General features: G+C 52.8%; 1 protein-coding gene across 1 annotated transcript; it reads left to right on the forward strand.

The window, feature by feature from the left end:
• The first annotated feature begins 395 nt into the window (after positions 1-395).
• SURF6 (surfeit 6) lies at positions 396-7,123 on the forward strand. Its single transcript, XM_035015521.1, has 5 exons — positions 396-571; positions 1,634-1,867; positions 2,450-2,538; positions 3,872-4,072; positions 4,268-7,123. Exons 1-5 carry the CDS (start codon positions 478-480, stop codon positions 4,745-4,747), a joined length of 1,098 nt encoding a protein of 365 aa, XP_034871412.1. The 5' UTR covers positions 396-477; the 3' UTR covers positions 4,748-7,123.
• The last annotated feature ends 6,865 nt before the right edge of the window (positions 7,124-13,988 follow it).

Here is a 13,988-nt window from a genome sequence, read left to right on the forward strand (position 1 = left end):
CCACCGAAACGCAAACCTGCCGAGGGCACTGGTGCGTGCTTTTTTCCAGCGCTTGGAGCACGCCCCGCACCTGCTAGGCGCGCGGTCCTCTCTGAGCGGACATGCTCTCGCCAGGGTCCGCTTGGGATTCGAGTCCCCCGAGGCCTGAACCACGGCGGGTCTGTCCTGGTGCCCCCAGGTACTGAGCGCCTACAGTGGACGCGGCACAGTGCTGGGGGTGGGGGGCACCAGCTCCTCCCCGCTCCGCGGGCAGCGCCCGGGAACCACGGAACCCGCCCAAAGCCCACAATGCCTTGCGCCCCGCCCCACGCGCTTCTTCCGGTGGGGCCAAGCCTGGCTAATCGAGCGCCGCGCGCTGGCGGCTCGGCGCTCGGCCGGCGGCGCCTGCGCAACGCGCGGTTTCCGGCGTGGGTGGTGCGGCGGGAGCTGCCGGGGTAGTGTGTGTGCCCCACGAGGAGGGCCGCGGAGATTGCGGCCATGGCCTCTCTGCTCGCTAAGGACGCCTACCTGCAGGGCCTGGCCAGGAAAATCTGCCGTCAGCCCAGCCCGGAGCCGCAGAAACGCAAGTCCGGTAATGCGCCGCCCGGGGTCGGGCCTGGCGGGACTTGGTTGGGGCGGGGGCTGCTGCACCGCCCGCTGCGGCCGGCCGGCGTCCCCCGCACTGTACCTTGTAGCCTTCGGCTGGGTTAGACGCGTAGATGCGCGGAACACGCTTGTAAGATTCTAGGAAGACAGACAAGAGGTGTTTAAAGTTGCCGCTGTCTCCTTGCTTGTTGTGGGCATCAGCCTAGGGGTTCCGGGAGTCCAGCTCCATCCGCTCACCGGGCGGGCGGCTCCTGCGGGGCTTGGAGGAGGTGAGCCGGTAGAGTGGGCAGGGCAGTGAGAAGCAGGGAACCGGGATGCCTCCTGGCAGTGAGGGTTTATGGGGCATGGGTGGCTGGGAGGTCGATACACAACAAGTGAAACAGAGGCGGACCTCACAGGAGCTGGGGCTTGGGAGTGCTGCCTGGGCCGGGAGGAGGGGAGAGTGGCAGGGGCTGCAGGGAGCTAGAGAAAAAACGACCTTTTGTTTTTATGCAAAGCAAGCTTGTTCGGTATACAAAGTTAAAAGACTTAAGTGAGTTTTTTTAAGTAGTCGGTTATAATTTAGGTTCATGTCTTTTCAGGTTTTCTCCCCATGAGCATAGTTTATGTATTAAAACACTCTACTTTGTGTACTCGTTTTATCCGGTAAATGTGAACCTTACTTGATTCGTTAAAATGAAACCTGCGTCCTCATTTAGCAGCACTTTATCCATAGCAGTGCCTTAACTTGACCTTGTAGATGGGTGTTTAGGTTTTCCTAGTTATTCTCTCAGACGACATTGTGATGAGTATCTCTGAGGCCATATTTTTGTGCATATCCGGAATGGATTCTCACAAGCAGACTGCTGGGTCAAGTGTGGATGTTTTTCAGGGTTTTGAGAGGTGTGGCCAATGTGCTTTCTAGGGTTTGTGGGTCTGAGCTCTACAGATAGGGGTGGGTTGTCCTTCCCAGCCTCCTTTTGGGATCAAAGCTTTTGCAAGACTTTTCCTGCCAGTTGAATGGGTCGCAAAGGTTGGGACTGCAGCCCTTTTTAATTCTGTGTTTCAGCCAGCAAAACTCAAGGCTCAGAAGCTGCTGGGCCCCCAAAAAAGAAGAGGAAGAAAGCGCAGAAGAAATCCCGGGAGCGGGAAAAGGCTGTGGACCTGAAGACCCAGGCTCTAGGGGAAAAGTCTCCAGCATCTTCCAGGAACAAAAAGCCAGCAGTACCTGAGGAGGGAGAGGCCTTCAGCTCCATGGGATCTCCAGCAGATGGGGATGTGGAGCAGGGCCAGCTGAGATCAGGTGAAAACATGGTCCTAAGAAAATATGGTGCCAGGCACACTGGGGTACCTTGAGACTTTCCATAGAGTGAGCTTTCAGGGGACAGATCCAGGGGCTCTTGGGTAGATAAGATCCCTGGAAGTACACGGTGGTTCTAGGCCACTTGGCAACTGGGTCTGGTGAGGGGCAAGGTCATGTCCCCCTGAGGACCTGGAGCAGCTTGCCCTGCAGAGCCTCACTGCCCGCAGGTGTCTGAAGGGGAGTCATGAGAACTGACCTGTGGAGAGACGTAGGGAAACCCAGGCTGCAGAAGTTGGAAGAAATGAGAGATGGGTTTGGCTTGACCTGTAGGAAGTGTTTTGTCACACTTGGTCCTTTTGCACAGGGGTGTTCTGTTCTGGAGGATGTCTTAGGGGCCATTCCAGCCTGAAGAGGTGGAGTAGAATTTACTGGAACTGCCCTGCAGGTGGACAAGTGGCCACCTGGCGGTCGTGGGGTGGGGGCAGCGTGTGGAGGTTCAGGCTTTGAAGCTGGGCCTTGGGAAAAGGGACGGGACGATCAGGGAGGGGTTTTCTTCTCAGCTCTCCACTTCCTACCTTACAGATACTCTGGTCACAGAACTTGACTCCCTGTTTGCCCTGGATGTTGTGCGGCAGCGGCTACATGAAAAAATGCGGGAGGCCCGGGGCCAGGTGAGTGGGGAGGCCGCTGGGGTTCAGGGAGCAGTGTGGTTTCCTGCAGTGGTTTCCCTGCTCTGCCTGGAGGAGAAGGTGCCTTGGTGCTCTTTGTGGGGTTGGCTCCCAGCTCTGCCAGCCATTGTAGGGCTGACCGGAGGGACGTCAGCTGCTTTTCCCACCCCTGTAGCGGGTCCTGCCGGGGCCTTGGCAGCTTTGTTTGGCAAGAGATCAGGTGTGGTTTGTGGCTTCTCGGGGAGCCTGCGTTCCCAGAGTCACCTGCCTTGTATGATCTGTGCTGGGCTGCAGATTCCTTGTGCCCTCGAAAGAGGCTCAGCCTCCTCTCTCTGGAAAGCTGCCTTTGCTGAACATACCAGGCAGCACTTCTGTCCCCCGAAGTGTCATGACAGCCCTGTAAGTTAGGCGAGGACCTGAGATGAGGTGATCTGCACAGGGAGCACCAGACCTGAACCGGCTTGGGCTGTTTGTGCTAGCATTGTAGTTCTCCCACTCAGCCACCACCTGCCCTTCACTGGGGACATGCCCTGGCCCTCTTGCTGGGTGGGGACGGTCCCCCAACTTCTTTGTGCATCTGCCTGGGGATAAGCCCGGGGGTCATTCCTAAGGAGTGGTCCAAGCTCCGGGCCTGGTCCTTCTGCACACAGGTCTGGGTCAGCCTGGTCTAGGGTTCTCTTGTTAGCCTCTAGAAGGAAGGGGTCAGGGATGTCACCAGCAGAATGGTGCCATGGTCAGCACAGGCACTGGGTCATTCTGACCTCATGCCACGTTCTAGTTGGTGGCTTTGGCTAAGCCTGTTGTTTTCATCTATGAAGTGATGCAGGACATGTTCCCTGTGGAAGCATTAGAAAGGTAGAGGAACCGTGTTTGTAAAGTGCCCTGGTGTAATGCGCCTGGGGACTGGAAACCATGAACTCAGGGGTTCTCTTGTCCCTTTGGGGGTCCCTTGTGTTCTAGGTGATAGATCATTTCACAGAGGAACACTGAAGTCAGTGGGCAGCTTGTCCTGCTCAGCAGTCTCCTCACCTGCTTTCCTGCCCTGATTCCACATCCCAGACCGGGGCCCCGCAAATTGGAAGGACCTTATACATGAATTTTTTTTTTTTTTTTTTTTTAAGATTTTATTTATTTATTTGACAGAGAGACACAGCCTGAGAGGGAACACAAGCAGGGGAAGTGAGAGAGGGAGAAGCAGGCCTCCCGCGGAGCGGGGAGCCCGATGCGGGGCTCGATCCCAGGACCCCAGGATCATGACCTGAGCCGAAGGCAGACGCTTAACGACTGAGCCACCCAGGCGCCCCCTTATACATGAATTTTTGCTCCCTTCCTCCAGGGACACAACACGGAGCTGTCTCCTGCCGCTTTGGAGAAGAGACGGCGGAGAAAGCAGGAGCGGGACCGGAAAAAGAGGAAACGAAGGGAGTTGAGGGCAAAGGAGAAGGTGGCAAAGGCTGCGGAGGCTGCCAAGCCACCCCATGAGCTGCCCCATGAGCAGCCCCACGAGGAGGTGCAGCCGGGGCTGCTCTTCAATAAGGTGAGGGGCGGACACAGCCATGGAGCGTGGGGACCCGGGCTCTACCCCTGGCTGGCTGTGTGACCTCTGGCCCACAACTGCCAGTCTGCAGAGTGGGGTAGCGACCAGTGCCTGCCCACGGGGGTGCTTGTGAGCGTTCGAGGGAAAGGCACCGTAAAGCTGTAATTCACCTGGGTTGCAACCCTTACTTCTGAGGTGGAGGTGACCGAGGAGCAAGCAGCCAGCAGGGCCCAGCGCCGGAAGGAGAAGAGGCAGAAGCTGAAGGGGAACCTGGCGCCGCTGACGGGCCGGAACTACCGGCAGCTGCTGGAGCGCCTGCAGGCACGGCAGGCTCGGCTGGAAGAGCTGCGGGACCGGGATGAGGGGAAGGCGCGGGAGCTGGAGAGCAAGATGCAGTGGACCAACCTGCTGTACAAGGCCGAGGGCGTGCGCATCCGTGACGACGAGCACCTGCTGCAGGAGGCCCTGAAGCGCAAGGAGAAGCGGCATGAGCAGCGGAAGCGCAGGTGGGAGAAGCGCACGGCCCAAGTGGTTGAGAAGATGCAGCGGCGGCAGGACAAGCGGCGGCAGAACCTGCGCAAGAAGAAGGTGGCCCGGGCTGAGCGGCGCCTAGAGAAGGCCCGCAAGAAGGGCCGGATCCTGCCCCAGGACCTGGAGCGGGCCGGCCTGGCGTGAGGGCCTGTAGCCCGGGCGCCCAGACCTGTCCCTGACCTGGGACTGCGCTCCCACCTCGTGTGACCGCGGCCAGGAGCTCAGTCTTTGTGGTCTAGGCTCCTCGGAAGTGGTGGGGGGTTCCGTGGGCTCACCCTGCAAGCTGGTTGTGAGGGCTCCGCTCCCATGTAAGAAAGAAAGGGAGCGCTGTTGAGAATGGAGAAATAGATCTTCAGAGCCTGGAAAGAGGTGACCGGGTCCAGGTTCCAGCCTTCTCTTGGGAGGCCGCAGGGCTCCCCAGAAGTTTGCAGGGTGAGGGATGTGTGGAGGGCGTGAGGGTTCCGGTGGGGGCACTTCACTGGCTCCTCCTCCTCCTCCTGGCTTGACAGGAGCCGGGAAAGAATGGCCTTTGGGACTATCCAGGTCAGTCCAAAACTCACCTGGAAAGAAGGAAACTCAGAATTGCTGTAGCCCAGTCCAAGGTGGCATTGGCCTCAGGTGACTGGCAGAGGGTGGAGCCAACCTTGGGTGTGACTGGGAGTTATCCTGAGTTGATTTGTAAGAGGAGCAAAAATTAGAGCTTAAGGTAAACACCCGCCTGAAAAGAGTTAAGATGCCTGCTGGAGGCTGCCTCAGGGGCTCAGAGATTCAAGCGCACCTGACTCTTGGTTTTGGCTCAGATCCTGAACTCAGGGTCTTCTGATGGAGCCCCACATCAGGCTCCACCCTTAGCGTGGAGTCTGCTTGAAATTCTGTCTTGCTTTCCCTCTGCTCTTCCTGCTCCTGCTGTTTCTCTAAAATAAATCTTTAGTGGAAAAAAAGAGATGTGGGTTGGAAGTTCAGCACAGTGTGCGCCATGCTGGGAGGAAGGGGGAGACGGGGTGGGCTGGAGGACGTCAGTCCAGGAGAAGGCAGGAGACAAGGAAGGCTAGAAGCTAGGACTCAGTGAGGCGATGGAAGATGCCCAGTGAGGAGGTGGAATTCCACGCACACCTGCGGGCAGGCAGACCCGCTGCAGATGCACAGGACCCCGGGGGGGATTTCATGGCTCCTGAGTAATAATTCAGTAAAGCCGTCAATAACTGTTTTGACTGAGTTCCAGTTAAGAAACACACCGTAACAGAAAGGCTGGCGTGGCTGTACCGGACAGAGTGGACCTGAGGATAAACAGCACTGCGGAGGGGAAAGTAGATCACTGCGGGATGGAGGGGCTCCGCGCCCCCTGCAGGCAGAGTGATTCTGACGCCCCCAGTGATGGAGCTGCAAGTCTCCCAGGGGAAATCTGCTCACAGACAAGAGCAGAGGATTTCTGGTGCCTCTCTTAGGCCTAGAAACACCCGGCAGAACTCCGGTGGATACGGAAGGTCTAGATGAGAGTTGATGAGCTTGTCTAAGGACACAGAGCGGTGTGTCTGGAAACAAGGTGCAGACTCTCCACCTGCATCTGGAGCAGCAACGAGAACTGACCGCCTGGTCCATGAAGCAAGGTTTCCGTTTCAAGGAATCGGTGTCCTACCAGGGGTGTTGTCTGGCCACGGCATGATCTAGTTGTTATAGTTGAGGCGTGATTGTAGAAGTTTCATATTCAGAAGTTTAAAAACATACTTCTGAGTTACCTGTGTGTCATTGTGGGAGATGGAACCTAACTCCCAAGTGTCAGCACTGAAAATGCCCTGAATCACCTTCTCGGCCTCCCCAGGCCTGGCCAGTCACCCCCTCCTTGGCCCAGAGCTTCAGGGCTGCTGGTGTGTGGGGCAGGGCGGCACATGATGTGTTCTGGGGTAGGGGGGCAACACAAGCAGCTCATCCAGGGGCATTAGTGGACGATAGCACATGGACAATAGAGAAGAAAACATTTCCAGAACCAAATGGTGGTAGGCCCCAGTTTCAAAGGTACCCCCCGCTCGGGCAGAGGGAAACGGATGAAGATTGCCCTAACCAGAACCCCTCCTGCACAGGAACTGGGGTTCCAACAGTCCCAAAGATTGTGGTAGTATGAAAAGTAATACAGGGAAAGCTCACTAAAACAGAGTCAGGAGGCCAGAAAGAGGAGCTCTCGTGCACTGTGTCACCCAGAGTCAGTTCCAGAAAGAACCGTCACACACCCCAGCAGAAGTATCCTCCACAGGAGAGAATCAGGACTACAGACCCAACAGAAGGATGGACGCTTCATCTCCTGTGAGAAATCCACGACTCCAGCAACTCAGCCATTGAGAAACTGCCCTCGCCCTGAACTCCTGCTCTTGCCCAGTGGACGTCGGTTCAGGACAGCCCCTTCTAACTTTCTCATAAAATAACACTTCTTTCTTTGTTGGAGTTGTCTGTGGTTTTACTTAGCTTGTATGTCCTGAATTGCAATTCTATGCTATTCCCAAATAAACCCATTTTGTTGGTCAAGTACCGGCGGTTTTAAGGTCAGCAGTAGTCTCCTTTTGGCCCTGGCTCTTTGGGTGGGGCTCAGAAGAAGGATCCCAGCCAGCCTTCCTTTGTGTTTGGGGCCCCAGGACTTGAACTAATGCATGTTTAGAAATTCAGTGAGGGGCTGTGACCAATCAGGTAGCTCAAGTGAGGCTTCTGTTCACCAGACCTGGGGTTGGGGGTCAGAGAGAGGGGTCTCCAGACCCCGGTGGGTCGTCCCATCCAGTTCACTGCACTAGTCTGGCAGGAAGTCACAGGAAGCTTGCATACATGGCCTGTGGAAATAACACTTTGCTGCGTGTTCTCTGCTCTTGGGTTGTGACACCTGTGTTGGCCCTGGGAGCTCAGTTATGGTCTCCTACCAGCGTTCCAGGTTCAGAGAAGAGCCACCGTGCTGCTTTTCCAGGATGTCTGAGCCCTGCATGTGGCAAAGGTGTGTCTTCTGGATCTGCCCCTGGCCATCTGTTGGTGGATGAGCAGGTAACATGGTAAGGCTCCTCCAACAAGCCTACCGCTCCATTGGGGTTTCTTACCTTTCTGTTATTCCAGGGGATTTCCGGAAGCTTCACTTACTTTAGTGTGGACCTCAGTGACTCCGGGTTTTGTTTGGGCAACAGAGGAAATCACTGAATTCTTCCTAGTTCCCTAGCTGGCCCACTGAATCTTGACTCCAGATGCAAGCCAGTCTGACATTGCATCCCGCCTTCTGGCCAGGTACTTCCCGGATCAGTTCCCACATATTTCCTTGATAATTTTGGATGTAGAGCAGCAAATGTTTGTTTACTTAGTTGAACCTTCCTACTTTGACCTTGTAATTGGGTACTTGGGGCCTGCTGGGGTCTGACTCTGCTTGTAGGTCTAGAGACAGGAAAGCGAGATGGCCGTGAGGATGAGGACGCTGGCTCCTTGCAGTTTTGCTGAGAACCTGAAACTGCTCTCAGTGGTAAAGTTTATCAGTTAGGAAAACAGGCAGACTAAAAACATTGGATCTGAAAGCTTTTGTCTGCAAGCACCACACGTTCTTACATTTCACTGGCCAAAACAAGTCACATAGCTGCACCTACTTTCATTGGGCACAGAAATGCAGCCTAGTCAGTGCCCAGAGGAAGAGCCAGGATGCTTTGAAGAGGCCGATGCTTCCCGAGGAGAGGCTGCCTGCCACCACTCCTGGCACAGATTTCTATGTCAATCACGGCTCTTAACTGCAAGCTGTAAATGACAACTGTTGATCTAAGCAGAAGGGATTAAGAGATTATGACACACCCAACTTGATGATGTCAGCATAAAGCTGGTATTTCTTCTCTCAGAAAGCACCAAAGCCAACTAGGAAAATAGAAGACAAGCCCACCTTAGTTGTAAGGAGGAGGCATTGATGTCCCAACCCATACAACAGTTGACGGTGCGGAAGCCAGCAGGGATTGGATGGGAGGAGAATGAAGTGAGGAGGGGCTGTCCTTGGTTGTAGATCTCTGGGAGGACTGATAAGTCCCCTTCTCCACGATGCAAATACAAAGCCTGTGCTAGCCCCGAGAAGGTGAGGGGAAGTGTGGCAGCTGGAGCCTGCTGGGAGTTTGGTTCTGGGAAGCAGAGTATGGCGAGGGGACAAAGACTCCACCACCCTGGCTGGAACTCCTCTGTGGTGGGGGCTGTGGTGACAGGGACGTTGCTTTGAGAACATTCCTACAGCTTCCTTTCTCTCTGACTCAGGGATATAAAAGCTGAAGGTTGCACATCCAGCCTCGGGCCATAAGGAAAATCCTGTTGCTCTGAAAGATAATTATGTTTCATCCTGCGTCATTGACACTGGGGCAGATACCTGGGCGGGGAAGAACCTTATCTTCAATGAGTTTCAAAGTGGGAATTCGCATGAGAGCTGTGTAATACCACACGATACAAAGAAGCAAAGAGCCGGTAGCAGGTGCACTTGAAGAACCCACGCCAAAATGCTTTTTGCCAGTGAATTTTCTCAAATATTTAAGAACTAAAAATATAAAAAAAGCAATCACCTCTATAAAGAAAGCCCAAAGCCCAAAGTAGAAAAACGACCTTATTGAGGAGATAGTGAGTCAACAGAAGGATTGAAAAATATCAGGCAAGGGGAGCCTGCCTCGTTCAGTCTGTGGAGCATGTGACTCCTGATCTCAGGTTTGTGAGTTCAAGCCCCACATTGCGCGTAGAGGTTACTTAAAAATAAAATCATTTAAAAAAATCAGACAAGCCCATGGAAAGAGTGGAAGAAAAATAAGTCATCACAGAAATAATATTAGAAGCAGGATATGAAAGAATAAACACTCCTAAAATTTTACACACCTCTGAGAGGCATAGACAAAACATGTAGGGAAGTAAAATGGAATAAAGCATTAAGAAAGTGCAAAGAGAAATTCCAAAGTATTGAAAAACACACCAAAGAACACCAACCAAAGCTAAAGGTCCTTCAAAGCTGTAAAAAACAAACAGGAAGAACTTCACAGGACTAAGTAAATATTGTGGCCATAACTGATAATCCATTCTATTCCCTTATCAAAGGCAAGGAGTTTCCACCTGGACCACAAAGCAAGCCTGAACTCAGTAATGTGAATAAGAAACACACTTTACAGCGATGTGAGGCAGATGGACTCACAACCAAAAGGTTCACAAGGAAACCCAATGAATGCAAAGAATCTCTAGGCTGCGCTCATGGTCCCTGTCGCCACTGACTTCAGGGACGGGAGCCATGGTTGAGAAACAGCCGGCTTCTTATGACAACAAGCGGCATTCTCAACGGAGCTGGGTAGATGGGACTATCTGTCCATCAAACAGCACATCATTAACGTAAAATGCAAGGGAGAAGGGCTAAATGAGCTTCTAGCTATTTCTGTCAGTTCATTTGGATGAGCCCGACACAGAATAATTCCGAAATCTGAAGTGACAGATTCGCCCATGCAGGTGTGACGTGTATACTGAGAGTAGACCGTATAAATTTTCAAATACTCACGGAGTGGTCACAAATTAGCTCATTATAAAATAAATCTTAATACACTAAATAAAACAAGAATGCTGCAGGCAACATTAACATTTTCAAATTATAGCAAATAATAATAATAATACAATAAAAACTGCTACCCTCCAGTGATTTTTAAAAATCTCTCAACAACTGGGAAGAAAGCAAGCAGACAGGGGCTTCAGAGTCGGTGGGTTGCAGCTGATGCAGTGCTCAGAGAAATGAGCTGATTTTTTAAGATACTATATTTATTTGAGAGAGAGTATGAGCAGGGGGGAGGGGCAGAGGGCGAGGGAGAAGCACACTCTCTACAGAGCCAGGAGCCCAACGTGGGACTCGATTCCAGGACCCTGGGATCATGACCTGAGCCTAAGGCAGATGCTTATCCGACTGAGCCACCCAGGCACCCCAGAAATAAACTGATTTAATTTTTTAGGTTAGAAAACAAGAAATAAAAACAAGTAAATTAGACATCCCCATTCAATAAGGAAAAGAAGAGCAAAATAAGGGAAGCAGAGAAAAGGACTTGGTATGGATAAGAGGAGATACGAATTACCATTAAATCTATAAACTATTAACAAAGGTATGCCCCTCCTGCCTCTCCTTCTTGTGTTCTCTGTGTGTGGCCCTCTAGCCCCACCGTGCCAGCCGCCTCGGTGTTTCCTCCTTTCCTGTCCAGAGTGCATGTGACATTCGTGCTTTGCATCCGGGATCACAAGAGAGCTCCCTGCACATGGCCAACCCAACCAGTGAGCTGATGGGACCTTCAGCTTCACCTGGGCCAACCTGCTCTGTGTCAGAACGGGGGACTCAGGGCGCCTGGGTGGCTCAGTTCGTTAAGCGACTGCCTTCGGCTCAGGTCATGATCCTGGAGTCCCGGGATCGAGTCCCGCATCGGGCTCCCTGCTCAGCAGGGAGTCTGCTTCTCCCTCTGACCCTAACCCCTCTCATGTGCTCTCTCTCATTCTCTCTCTCTCAAATAAATAAATAATAATTAAAAAAAAAAAAAAAAAGAACGGGGGACTCAGAAAGTGAAGTGGAAAGTGCCAGGACCCCGCCCGGCCCATCCCTGGCCAGGACTCAGTTTTGGCCTCAGCAAAGTGATTTAGGTAACCCAGCCCTGAATAACTGAGGCTTCCTCTCCACAGGTTTCTGCAGAAAGAGTGCCAACTTCTGGCTGTGCAGGTCCCTGCTCTTTGCTGCTCTCCTGGGCTTCTTCAGGTAAGATGCAAAGGGCACCGGATGGGGAGTGGTCCTGGGGTCCCGATGGCAGGGTGGAATTTATTATGGCGTATTTGACGATAACACCTTTTTTCCTTTTTTAACCGCATTTCCTTAATTTTAAAGAAACAGTAAAGTTTATGTTTTAAAACAAACGTAGTAAAATTTCGTCCCCTTAAAAAAATAGAATCAAGTGGATACTTTTTCAGTTCAGCAGGTCTTACCCCACAGGGTGAAATTGTCCCTAGCCTCCACTTCGCGGTGGATGCTGACTGTTTGAATATATAGTTCAGACCACAAGAAGGCATTTGCGGTTAGTGGTTAAGTTTTAGAGCTATACACGTTTTCACTGATGACCTTTGTAAAGAAATTTGTTAGTGGGGTGCCTGAGCGGCCCCATCGGCTAAGGGTCTGACTCTTGGTTTCGGCTCAGGTCATGATCTCAGGGTCATGATCTCAGGGTCATGAGATCGAGCCTCATGTAGGGATCCACGCTCAGTGGGGAGTCTGCTTGAGATTCTCTCTCCCTCTCCCCCGTCCCTCTCCACACCACTCACACTCTGTCTTTCTAAAAAAAAAAAAAAAAAAAAGAAATTTGTTAGAAGGAGCTTCCATTTATTGGATTTTTATTCTGCGCTAGGCACTGAGCAAAATGCTGATGGACATTCTTGTACCTTCTCTCGACAACCTATAAGATATGCATTATTATCCCCTGAGAAACTGAGGCTCCAGAGGTCCAGGTGACACCCAGATTCCAAGGTAGGAAGTGGCCAGGTCAAGATGCAGACCCTTCCAAACCCACTTCCCAGGCTCCTGTGCATCTCATCTCAGGGCTGACAGTCCAGCCAGTGCATAATTTGGAAAACGATGTTCTTGTGCGGTTGGACAAATCAACACATTGACCTAGGCAGGTGTTTACTGAGCCTGGTGCTCCAGGGGTGGGTGGGGGGTGTGGACATGTCGCTGTCAATGGGACAGCCCCCTGTCCTAAACAGTGTCAGGTCTGGAAGGGGGAGTAGGCAGGGGATAGGCTGTCACGCGAGTGGATACAGGGTTTCCTGGATCTCCTGGGTGGAAGACCCCCCTTGACCTCCCAGAGTTGGAGACGGCCGGGGCTTCACAGAGCAAGTCTGCTCTAAGCAACAAGTGCAGCCCCTTATATATGGAGCAGAGACGGGGGCTGGGGCGGGGCGTGACATTGCAGGTGGTCTCTGCCCACTACGTGGGGGCTGCCGACCTGCAGAGGCAGCTGCCGTGCTGGCCTCCCGGGGCCCGGCCCCACTCCAGAGCTTGCCTGTGTCGTGCTGTGGGCCACGGGGCTGAGCTGGCTCCACGGGCTGTCCCGTAGATGAGCCCGGCTCCACCTGCCTTTGTGCAGCAGGAGAACGCCGTTCTCTGAACGCAGCCCGTCCCAAAGTCTGATTCTGAGAACGTGTCCTCACCTTGCGTGAAAGTATTCTTCCTCGTATCATAAGGACCCCAGGGAGCGCCGAGAGTCTGTGGCACCTTCCGTGTCATGCCTTCGAGTATGTGGAGCCCCCTGTCACCGTGCCCTGCAGCTTCCCGCTGTGACCCAGTCTGAAGCCCCTCACCCCGTCTGGCCCGACCGTCTGTTACACTCAGGTGCCCAGAGTGGCGGCCCGACGGCTCTGGGGTTGGGCGTGAGGGGTCTGGTGTGGGAGGTTGGCGTTCGGGGGTCAGGGGTCAGGGGTCGGGGTTCTGGACTCTATTCTCGATCTAGATCCCGTGGTTCTTTTGACTTACTCATCCAGCACCCTCTTCCTCTGCATTGTTCTGTGTTTACATCTCATTTTATCTTCTTTTCCCCTCATTTTGACATACCTTGGATTGCCTTTTTAATTTTTTTAGACTGATAAATATTCAGAACCCAAAAGATTCATCTGATTATTTTCTTCTTGGTATAAATTTTCTTTTAGAGCAGATTATTTTTCCCCTTGGACGTTGCCTCCTCACGTGCTCCTTTCATAAAATTTTTGTGGATGTAGAATTTTTACATGTTTTGTTTGAGTATAACTTAAAAATCCCATCCTGATGTGAGTAAGCCTATATGAGCACCTTCGGCACTTTTCAAAAGCTCACAATAGGAGCTCTTTCTTCAAATGAACATTTAAATTTTAAAAGATGACCTCAATGTGCAAAGAGTGATTTAAAAAATCTCTTGCTGCCTTTTGTTTTGTTTTGTTTTAATTGACACAAACCAGGATAAGTCCTAGGACAGAATTCATTGATGGGCAAAATTACCTTCTAATTTGGCAAGAGGAAGAAGTCCCCCACAGACGGAGCCCCAGACTTAGCCACATCGCGTTTTTGGCTCCCCAGGGTTCTGCCGCCAGGCTCCTAGGGCTGTCGACACCTCTTCTGTCTGGTCTGTGCCCATCGGGGCCCCTCCTTCCTCACCAGTGCCTGCTGGAGAGTGGTGTCACCAGGAGAGGTGGTACCTACAGGGGTGAAGCCGGGGAGGGGCCATGACGTGAAGTCTGTTCTGGACGATTTGAGTTTGAGGAGCCTGTGGACCTCCAGGGAGCGGTCTGCGTGGAAAGAGGGAATGTGAGGTATCCGCATACGTGGGTTGCTGCAGTCTGAGAGCCGATGAGGTCATGAGGAGGTGGGCAAGGTCGTGGGGGA

The sequence above is a fragment of the Mirounga leonina genome, unplaced genomic scaffold (assembly GCF_011800145.1).
Source record: "Mirounga leonina isolate KUSES-001 unplaced genomic scaffold, KU_Mleo_1.0 Mir_170, whole genome shotgun sequence".
Classification (NCBI taxonomy): Eukaryota; Metazoa; Chordata; class Mammalia; order Carnivora; family Phocidae; genus Mirounga; species Mirounga leonina.